Source organism: Hydractinia symbiolongicarpus, chromosome 12 (assembly GCF_029227915.1).
Source record: "Hydractinia symbiolongicarpus strain clone_291-10 chromosome 12, HSymV2.1, whole genome shotgun sequence".
In the NCBI taxonomy this organism is placed as follows: Eukaryota; Metazoa; Cnidaria; class Hydrozoa; order Anthoathecata; family Hydractiniidae; genus Hydractinia; species Hydractinia symbiolongicarpus.
Window position 1 is genome coordinate 20,745,018 of NC_079886.1, and position 11,643 is coordinate 20,756,660.

Consider the following 11,643-nt stretch of genomic DNA (forward strand, 5'->3'; position numbering starts at 1 on the left):
ATTGACAGAATCAATTAGATAAAAAATTAATGAATTTAAAACGCATACGTACCAATTTAGTAAAACTCATATCGTACAATTTAGTTGTAAGAGGTCGAGGAATGTTGAAAGTGAAGAAGAAAGAAACTTCCTTGGTAATTGCGGGAAAAACTCACAGATTTCAGATAATTTTTAGCTAAAATCTATTTTTTTTTTAATATGAATGATGTTTTTAAGAAAGGCAATACAATCAGGGATTTTCAGGTTAAGTCATAGCAGAGTCTGCACAAATCAATAGCTGTTTCGTTTGTATTGTTTTTCAACTGGTTTATATCAAAAATCAGCCACTATCTGGATAAAAATGATAGGACGGATTTCCTGGCCATTTAATGAGATGATCTTGTATGACATATCCTTCATTGTTCTTATATCCCCTCTGAAAATTTCTATACACGTAACAATAAATTGTTTTTTTACCATCTGATGCAACAAGTGTAAATGTCTTATTAGCAGAGACGTCAAATAATTGACCTGGCTCGTATTTTAAAACTTTTTTGCCGTCTATTATAATTTTTTGTGGATTGGCAGAGGTGGAAACCCATTGATACCGAATCCAGTAATCCGCAAACCCATGCCATAGATAAACCATTGATTTCGGATTATCCATGGATACCACATTCTTGTAACCTATGTATGGAGGAATTGCGTTTTTGAGTTCATATACGAGTCGACATAGGTTGGATGAAAAAGTACATATTGTGTAGTTTGAATAAACGAGAAAGTGCAAGTCAAGAAGCAGACTTGTAAATATTTCTTTTGGAAATCCACGTTGAAAGTACGATCCTTGATTTTTACTGAGTACATTTGCAGGGAGCTCAAAAAGCTTGTATTCCTGAGGTAAAAAATGTCGAATGTTATCTATTGTCGTTCTACTATCACTTGCGACAAATATTTTCTTCTCCTGTATGGTAGGAAAGTGTTCTGTAAAATATCTTACAGCTTCATTAGCATACAATTTTTCAGACACCAGATTGCTCTCTCCTGATATTATTTTATCGCCACGCCGTACATGCATAGCCACAAAGGGGTACCCAAGATGAAGACCTTCAGTAATTTCATTGATTTTCATTTTAAATGCATCATTCACGCGAAGTAAAAGGTAGCCGAGAAACTGTGAAGAGAACCACAACCAGGGTTTGTAGATGGGTTGAGACAATAAAGCAAGCCTGATTTCTTCGGGTACTGTTGTTGGTATATGCCTTGGAGCTGGGAAATATAAAACAGAGTTATAAACGAGGACTTTATAAGAATTATCAATATCATAACCATTTTCTAGGTAGCATTGCCGTTGTTGCATGTTGCAAGAATGCTTATAATTGAAATATTTAGCCTTCAGGTAACCGCATTTTTTCGATTCGGGCTTCATCTACTCGGAAAATCCTCCGAAATGTTCGTATTCTTTTTGTTTGATGAAAACTATCCGACCTAAACCAAACGCAATCTGTAAACAAACTCCAAAGCGATGTACCATTGATCCCATACCAGCGTAATTCCCAATATTTTCACAATAGAGAATTTTTTTACTCTCACACTGTCCTTGTTCTTGCAAGATTTCAATTTGTTTCCAAATTTTATCATGAATATTAACTAAAGTTTTAAAACTATGTTTTTGTGAAGAATCACTTTTCTCTTCTTTAAATAAAACGTTTTCCTTCTTCCGCGCATGTTTTTGTAACAATGTGGTTTCCTCGACTTTCATTTTTACGTCTGCATATCCCTGCTTTCGTCCAAATTCAAAAGTGGTGTATAAAATAAACAACGAACTTAATAATACACATAAGAACACTTTTGTTTTCATTATCCAAATATTTCTACTATCAAAACTTTTGTACTAAATTCTAGACAACGTAATTTATTAAAATAAATATTTGTGTAAATGCAGCGAGGAAAATTTGTTTTAAAACATTTACCACAAGCTTTTATTCAACAATTAGTATTGATCCCAAGATACTGACAATAACTACTGAAGCCTATTAGGGACATATTATACTTAATACTATGTTTACACTATGATTTTAAGATAATTCTACGATCTTAAGTTAATTTTTTTTATCTGATTATAAAAATTATCTGGAAATCGTAGAATTATCTGCAGATCGTAGAGTTATCTTATGACCGGGGGAGGAATTCTCCCTCCCCCCCCCCCCTCAGTAACTTTTCATAGGCTTGTTTAACTGAATCAAACTTGGCACAGTTATAGCACGTAGTACGTACGTCAAAATGCCACCATCTGCTTAAAATTCAATTACTTTAGTTCTAGAGCGAATTCTTACATTCTATTTAAAGTTTCTGAAAGCTTAATAAAGGTTATTTAACATATTTTCCGGTTTTTACATAGATCGTATGAAAAATTGCCAAATGTTGCCAGAAAATTCGGTTTTTCCCGATTTTCGGGTAAAATCCGAAAAAATCGGGAATCGGAATGATCACGTGACCAAAACATGCAAAGAAATTCTTCTTAATGAAACAAAATTGTGTTGTAAGTTTCAAGTTCTTGACATAATCATAAGAGGTATTATATTTTCCCTATTATAAGTGTTCATAGAGATTTTTAGGGGTAGTTTCGAGTAATAGCCAATATCCTCTGAAAGGTATTGGACCTAAAAACTTGCATGCAGGTGGATAAACATTGGAACTCAGTAAAAATTGTAGCCATGCAACATAGCATTAAAGAGTTATTAAACAAAATCCGTTAGGGGGGGGCGGATTCCGTCCCCCCCCCCCCCTTTGACGGTTTCATGTTGTAATAAGCACATTAGTCAGAGAAGAAATACGTTAAGCATATCCTCAAATCGGTTACGTACCATTAGTATTCCACTACAGTTGAATCGGCATAATTCAAATATTATGGTATATTATAAAAAGCTATTCCATTCTTTTCTCGTTACACAATACCACTAGGGTATAGAGTTCAGCCCCTATTAAAACATATTTACGAATGATTGTTTCGCACCATAGTTATAGAAAAAACATGTTTTTTCTATTAACTATGTAGAGTCACAAAAAAAAATTGAATTACCTTCATTTGTGTTGTCACGCGACTTGAAAAGCAAGGGCTTTTCATTTCGCTTTTAGCACGATATTGCCACCAGATATCATTACGCAAAGTTCGTGTATCTTCATTCATATATCTTTTTCTTTATTTTGTCCTAGTAAAAGAACGTAACCCAGAAAATAGCCTTATTTTATGAAGAGATTTCTTTCCCAATTTTCTCGATATTTTTGAGTTTATATTTAAAATCTAGCCAGTCAATATAAATGTTATTGTAAGTGGGAAAGAAAACGATCGCAAGCAAAGACGATTGCCGCCAACTTGTGAGAGAACTGTTTGCGTCTTGAAATGTTCTTCTTGCATAATTCACACTCGCGTTGAACGAGTCTCATAATCGGAAACAACCTCGTCCTAGAGCATGTTGCATCTTTTCGAATATCTTGCCGTCCTGGTATAAAAAAGGACAACAGGCACTGGGAGCGAAGTTGACTCGGAAGGGTATAATTAACGTCACCAGGTCATTTTTCTGAAAGGCCTATGGACGATGTGGGATGTGAAGGTCTGGGAACGAAGTTGGGTGTACAAGTCCATAGTCCTCAGGTTTTTATTTTCTCTGACTGAAAAAGTTTTGTATCGTGATTAATGTATGAAGGTTAAATAAAGAAACAAAATGTAGATTAAAAATTATTTCTACAAAAATTGTCGTTATATGCTTGAAAACTACTTTTATTTAACAATTATAATTCATCCTTTTCCTCCTCCTCTTCACCGTCATCCTCTTCCTCATCTTTATCACTTTCTGAATGACACAAACCTGTAACAAAAAATAACAAAAAATAACTAAATAGAAAACCGATACAAATTAGGCTACTCCAAAAAACTTTATCTTTTTGCAACCGATAAAAACACTTTTTCACTTTCTAGGCGCTGTAAACAAAAAACTAACTTACCAGCAACGGAAGTACAAAACTCCTTTTTTGTATTTTCTTTTTTCATTTTAAAATAATCAATTATATTTTCTTCGTTTTCTTCGATGATACTATTGCACTAAATATACAGAAGGATAAAGAGAAAAATTATCACCGACTCACATTCTTAAAAAACATCAATGTTTTCAACTTTGGTAGTGGAACGGATATTCCAACCAAATTCGTTGACTACAACTTGTTCAAAATTTCACGCTCAAAAATTACGTAAGCCCGTGTGTACATCAGTGAAATTCACTTGAAATTTACACGAGTGGATATATTACTACAGAGTTACGTACCATATGACGAAGCTTCTCTGCAATCTCACCACTCATGGAAACATTCTCTAACTGAAGTGGTTCACCATTTCGAGATTGAGTTAAAACGTACTTAATTTTACCAGTATCTTTGTCAACAGACTGGGAATACTGATTCATCTTGTCACACATGCTCTCAGTGATTTCAGTTAAATGCACCTCTGAACGTGCATAAGGTAGCTAGAAAAATATAATATAAAAATAATAATCAAAATTTGTTACTTTATACTTAATTTACGAATTAAAATCTTGCAAGTTATCATGTTAAATGGGCTACGAATTTGCTCAAGTAAGATATCTGTCATTGATGTTACTCTCCATCCTTGCACATTTTGGATAAGATTGTTTGATAACCAAACCACTCAAATGGTTGCCTATATCATTTATTGCAAGAATATAAGCAATCTGTTAATGAATTATTACTTTTTATGATTTTCTAATATTTAAATTGTATTTTTAAAAAATAGATACATATCTTTCCGTATTTTTCAGTGTTTTTTTTGTCGGTATATTAAGCTATGGTCATTGGAATTTAATACCTTGATGAGAAAGCAAAACAACATGAGGGACTGTATTTGTAAATAATGCTATATTAAATACCCTCCAAAAGGTAATTAATACCTCTAAATAGATTTTTTTTATTTATTGTTGTTGTTTCCACTGGCTGTATGCAAAAATTGGGTTTGTTTCTGGGCAAAATTTAACAGAAAATAGCTAGCTTTGAAACTTTTCAAAATGGAAGAGAACTGAAGAGTTTTGAAAAAGTGTGACAAGATTTTTGAATTAGTACAGGATTGCACAAAAAAGCTCTCCTCTGAGCCGCATACAGATTACAACTTCCAACGCAATACTACTTTGCTTTATGTTTTTTCTCAAGCACAGTCAGAAAGATTGATTGGAATGTAACAATTTTCGCTTTAATTTTATCAGGAGGGTACACTTATTCTTCAATAAAAAAAGTATTGTTTATAAATTTTTTGAATAGCTAATTATTGGATAAAAGAAAAAAAGGCTAAATGCCTTTTATTCAGTGTTTTTGATTTGTTAGAATTACTAATTCATTGCCTATAGAGGTGAAACTAAAAGTTAATTTGTTTCATATACTACTGCTAATGCTAACCTTTTTCTTCTTCTGATTGCCATTAGGATCCACTCGAAATCCTTCAATCTATAAATAAGTAGAAGTACACTAAACACAGCTTCTGTTAAAGACAGTAATTTCTCTGCTAAGGCATCAGAACATACAATAAGCACCTACTTCTAACACCTTATTTGGGTCCACCTTTGATATTTCGTATTCTATTTCATCAACAACAACATGGCAGGCTAAAAAGCAAAAATTTATAATGTGATACCAGTATATATCTGTCACGCAAAACAGAAACAGCAGTAGTGAGAAACACAAAATGCGAGAAATGAAGGACTTATCCTCAGGCCACCAACTAGTATTACTATATTCCAATAATCAAACCACATCTCATATTAAAGGACTTCTTATAATAGAATGAACATCCCATATTAAAAAAAAAACATCTCATATTAAAAAAAAAACATCTCATATTAAAAAAACATCTCATATTAAAATTTTTTCTTCTAAAATTTGTTTGTAAGCTGCAATTTGTACAGTGACTATTAAATGCCAACATTGTTGCTTTATTTTTAAAGATGGTTACTTGATGTATATACTGTTGTGTCTCTACTGTTTAGTTAAAAAATTATTACCAATTTTCTGGTAGTTACTATAGCAACAAGTAATAAAGACGAAATTTAAACGAAAGTTAAACATGCATTACACATAAAAGGGTGCTCAAAATACTAGCATGCTTTGTGATTCACATGTACAAATATATATACTTCCCTAAAATAAACTCTGTGTGAAATGTGTATAAAAATATAATTACCTGCACACATTTTCTCCTTTTGTTTTGAGGCCAACGTAGAATGACATGTCCCAAATACAACAATAATTAAATTAACAAAACTACCAACAAACATTTTCGTTACATATACAAAGTATTAACAATCCTAAAAAAAATTGGTAAAGTCATTTGTAATTCTTCTATTAGAAATAATTAATCAGAGATGAAATCTTCTTCCTGGAAAACTACCGTCAAAAATTAATTCTACTTTAATGCTCTATGGTAATGCAGGAGATGATTATTGCAAACCTGCTAACAGTTATAAATAATGCGCAGGAGAAAATATATATGCAATTGTTTAAAGGTTACCTCCCAACAAAAACAAGCTGTGCCTAGTGTAGGTAAGTAAAATATAGTTAATAAAGAAAAAAATACCCCTTTCTACTGAAAATGTTGTTTTTAAAAGATATTATAAGAAATTACAAAATACCACACTGTTACATAAAATAATAATAATAATAATAATAATTGCCACACGAAAAGTGAAGAAAATTTAACCGCAATCCAAGTAAAAAAATTTATTTCATCCCTGAGTATAATTTTCCGCAGTAAACGATCAGACACGTCTGTTAATCTAGGAAAAAAGAACCACTCTTTAAATTTAAATTTAAAATGAATTGCTTGGTTTGGGGTTGTGATAACTCCAAGAAAAGTAAATTGTGCACTGGATAATGTTAACTTAATTCTCTTTTGTTTTAATACAGCATTTTACACTTACAGTTTTAAATAAACTAATGTTGTTTATTAAAAACATGCTTAAGCCCAAAAATTGCCTATTTTAAACAGGCCTAAGTTAGTTTCCCGGAATCGCGGCAACATGAATGTTACGATAAGCAAGGATAAGCAGTATTACCGACTGAAACCTTGTGACGGGCCACCACAGCGATTTTACGGACTACCAAAAATTCATAAACAGGGAAATCCAATTCGACCAATAGTCTCTTGCACTGGAACACCGTTATACAACCTATCAAAATGTGTTGCTTCTATCCTCAGCAAATTTACAGCAAGTAACCACAGCAAAAACTCAAAAAAATTTTTGGAATACATCAGAGGAATAAAGATAGCAGACGACGAATGCATGGTATCATTTGATGTCACATCACTCTACACAAATGTTCCCATAAAAGACACCCTAAGCATCATTAAAGACCTTATCGAAAACGATGCTGTATTCGGTAAAAAGACGAAGATTTCAGTACCGAATTTTCTGCGTTTGGTCAAACTTGTTCTAACCAAAACATGGTATCTGTTTAACAAGAACTTCTACACTCAAACAGACGGAGTTGCCATGGGAGGCCCTGAATCATCAGTAGTTGCAGAAATATACATGCAAGCACACTAGAAACAGCATTAGTCAGCATTAGTCCAAAGATTTGGAAAAGATTTGTTGATGACATATTCGCCATAATCAAAAGATCTCATCTAGAAGAGTTCCATGAACACATCAACGGCCTACATCGACAAATCAAATTCACTATTGAGCTTCAACACGATGGAAGTATCGCTTTCCTGGAACTTTGGTTTCAGCTTCAGTGTATCGTAAACCAACACACACTGACCAGTACCTTAACTTTGAATCAAACCATCAGAAATCTTGCAAAGAAAGTGTCATATCTTCATTACCGAATCGTGCCAACAACGTAGTCAGTGACAAACAGGAGAGGAAAGAAGAAATTCAACGTGTAAGAAATGCATTAATCGCAAATGGATACAGTCATAAAGTCATCACGCAAATAGAAAATAAAATGAAGAGAAGATGTAACGGAGACAACAAAGAAACATTCCTACCCTTTGTACCAGGTACTAGCGAGATCCTTCATCGAGTTTTAAGGCAACACATCAAATGCATTCTTAACTCTAAAGACACCCTAAGAAGCACTTTGTCTAAACCAAAAGACAAAATAAACCTGGAAGAACAATACAATCTTGTTTACAAAATCCTGTGTAAAGATTGTGACGCAGTGTACATAGGCGAAACAAAAAGAAAGTTTAAGCAACGTGTACAAGAACATATGCGCGCAGTGAGAAACAGAGATGTGGAGAAAAACGAAATTGTGGACCACAGCTGGAGCAGAAATCATCAGTTTAATTGGGAGAAAAATCATTGACAGAGAATCCAGAACAACGGCCAGGAAGATTAAATAAACCATCAACAGTGTAGCACGTAACAAACACATAAACAGCATCTCGTATCAACTTCCTGAGATTTGGTTACCAGCCCTACAGAAGAAGTAGTTACCTACATGTAGGTCCGAAAATGTTAATTACCATAATTAACTGTAATTATCAGCTCGTTTCTGATTGGTTAATTTTTATATATTTCGATCCTCTGCATTTTACCTGGAAAGATAACGGCAGGTAAAACTAAATATACACAGAACTTATGTCGTGTATGCATTATCGTCATAATAGGGAACTTTAGAAGGCGAAAATTACCTATTCAGCTCTACACAGATTGCAATTGTTCTTCTGTGTAAACAGCAGTTTCTTTAAGTTTTGGGTGTGTAGCTACCAGGTAAACGTCAAGAGAAAACAAAACAATGTGCTTGGTGGCTCCATAGATCAGTGGTTATAGCTTACAGAGGTTCGGATGCTCTTGACGGCGATTCATCGTGGGCGAGTGAATGCTACCATAATCCCCGGTTAACCCAAGTCATGTGAGGGAAATTGCGGAGATGGCACACTGTGTGGGCCGTTGAATGTTCCTGGGAGTTGTCTAGTAGAGCACAGGCCCTACTAATTGGGTCTGTCTAGCTTAAAAGGAGCATTAATTACTCTAGGACTCTCCATCCAATCCATAGCCCCTCCTGGAAATAATAGACAGGGTATATCCCTCAATATTTATGAGGCTAGCCATGTGAAATATGCACATCTATCCATCTATATGTAACAGATAATAAAGAAGAGAGTGCTGATAAGCCACAAACGCCTGCATATATAAGGGCGAGTTCGGGCTACTTTTTAAATTAAATTGGTGGTTGTACTTTTTACGGTGTATGAGGCTTATAGGCACCCTTGTAATAAAAGTATATATATTATAATTTAAAATTACAAAATTTCTTTATTGTAGCATAATAATAAAAACATTTCTAATTTTACGAAAACAATTTGACAACCACATTAATTTTCGACAAAAAGTTGGGGGGGAGGGGGGGCAAACATGACATGTGTTTTTGTTTGGTCCCCTAAACAACAAATTTTTCTTTTTTTCACACACAACCCATTGCTTTGTTAATCAATAGCTAGCTAGATACATACTCTCTCTGTGTAGAAAACAGAATATGACAAAAAATGACAATATACTAAACAGAAAGTGAGAAATAAATGACTGTGTGAACATTAAAGCATTAGTTTGAACTAGCAATAGCTTTAGCTAGCTAGCTAGCTGGCTTCTTAAAGAAATTTTTCTAGTGACTTTAATATTTCTTGCGCGTTACTTAGCTACATCTCCAGATATATACAAATCACATATAAAAAATTAAAAACGGAACCAGAAGCTAGCAAGCTGGCAAAGCTAAACAATTTAGCCAATAGCGTATCACCAGGTTACATCCAAGTTTAAATCATCGCCGGCTACCATTTTAAAGCAAAAGTACTGTTTGGTGTTGCTGTTATATGAGTACAAGACGCCATGGCTGGTAAATGCTTAAAAGGGGAAGCAACTTTACAATCGACACTGTTTTTCCGTTGATAATTATTGAGTGGCTGCGTGACTGTGTGACTGTGTGGATGCAAACACTAACCCTAACCAGTGCTTTGACGTTGGATAACCCTGTAGCTTGATCTAAGATTGTAATTTGTGTAGCTATAGCTTTATATCGCGTAGTCATACAGCCAGGTAGTTTTGGTTTTTGATATTTGAAAAGTAAATTCTAAAATTTCACCTGTGAAAGGCATTCTCTGCAAGTGGTAGCTACACTTTTTTGACTTTTGAAAGGGGTTTCTCCTTCGCCAGCAAGTGATGGCTTCACATATATAAAATAAACTCTGAGCAGGTGAACCCATTTAGGGGTCATCTACAAAATTCGTAGCAATTCGTATAAAAAAAATTCTTATATGCTATACGAATTTTCTTTTGCCATACAGTAATTAAATTCGTATGAAATTTTTTTAAATTCGTATAAAATTCGTATGAGTTTTAAATTAAATTCGTATGAGTTTTAAATTAAATTCGTATGAGTTTTAAATTAAATTCGTATGAGTTTTAAATTAAATTCGTATGAGTTAAATTCGTACGAGTTTAACAAAAAATTCGTATGAGATTTTAATTAGATGCGTATGGTTTTAAAAAAAAGAAAATCGTTTGACATTGTATTAAATTCGTATATGAGTTTCAAAATAAAATATTTTTTAGATCGCATTTTAAAAGTTTAAAAACGAAAAACGGCGATAGAAATGTTTTTTTAGATCGCATTTTAAAAGTTTTAAAACGAAAAACGGCGATAGAAATGTTTTTTTTAGATCGCATGTTAAAAGTTGAAAAACGAAAAACGGCGATAGAAATGTTTTTTTTAGATCGCATTTTCAAAAGTTTAAAAACGAAAAACGGCGATAGAAATGTTTTTTTAGATCGCATGTTAAAAGTTTAAAAACGAAAAACGGCGATAGAAATGTTTTTTTTAGATCGCATTTTCAAAAGTTTAAAAACGAAAAACGGCGATAGAAATGTTTTTTTAGATCGCATGTTAAAAGTTGAAAAACGAAAAACGGCGATAGAAATATTTTTTTAGATCGCATTTAAAAAGTTTAAAAACGAAAAACGGCGATAGAAATGTTTTTTTTTAGATCGCACGTTAAAAGTTGAAAAACGAAAAACGGCGATAGAAATGTTTTTTTAGATCGCATGTTAAAAGTTGAAAAACGAAAAACGGCGATAGAAATGTTTTTTTAGATCGCATTTTAAAAAGTTTAAAAACGAAACACGGCGATAGAAGTGTTTTTTAGATCGCATTTTCAAAAGTTTTAAAACGAAAAACAGCGATAGAAATGTTTTTTTAGATCGCATGTTAAAAGTTGAAAAACGAAAAACGGCGATAGAAATGTTTTTTTAGATCGCATTTTAAAAAGTTTAAAAACGAAACACGGCGATAGAAATGTTTTTTTAGATCGCATTTTAAAAGTTTAAAAACGAAAAACGGCGATAGAAATGTTTTTTTAGATCGCATTTTCAAAAGTTTAAAAACGAAAAATGGCGATAGAAGTGTTTTTGTTAGATCGCATTTTAAAAGTGTAAAAACGAAATATAATTCGTATGAAAATTCGTATAAAAGAGAATATAATTCGAATGACAATTCGTATGAAAGAGAATATAATTCGTATGACAATTCGTATGAAAATCGTATAAAAGAGAATATAATTCGTATGACAATTCGTATGAAAATCGTATAAAATTCGTATTAGATTTT

General features: G+C 33.0%; 1 protein-coding gene across 1 annotated transcript; it reads right to left on the minus strand.

Moving 5' to 3' along the window:
• Positions 1 to 3,704: 3,704 nt before the first annotated feature.
• Positions 3,705 to 6,366, minus strand: LOC130621870 (protein canopy homolog 2-like). The gene is made up of 6 exons (XM_057437228.1): positions 6,218 to 6,366; positions 5,575 to 5,642; positions 5,437 to 5,484; positions 4,299 to 4,496; positions 3,982 to 4,078; positions 3,705 to 3,845 (listed from the first exon to the last, which is right to left on the minus strand). Exons 1-6 carry the CDS (start codon positions 6,309 to 6,311, stop codon positions 3,769 to 3,771), a joined length of 582 nt encoding a protein of 193 aa, XP_057293211.1. The 5' UTR covers positions 6,312 to 6,366; the 3' UTR covers positions 3,705 to 3,768.
• Positions 6,367 to 11,643: the final 5,277 nt, after the last annotated feature.

Coding starts and splice junctions, on each gene's coding strand:
- LOC130621870 (XM_057437228.1), bottom strand. CDS start 6,311: ATGTTTGTTGGTAGTTTTGTTAATTTAATTATTGTTGTATTTGGGACA. Junction 5,643..6,217: donor AAAGGAGAAAATGTGTGCAG/GTAATTATATTT, acceptor TTTGCTTTTTAG/CCTGCCATGTTGTTGTTGAT. Junction 5,485..5,574: donor ACCCAAATAAGGTGTTAGAA/GTAGGTGCTTAT, acceptor ACTTATTTATAG/ATTGAAGGATTTCGAGTGGA.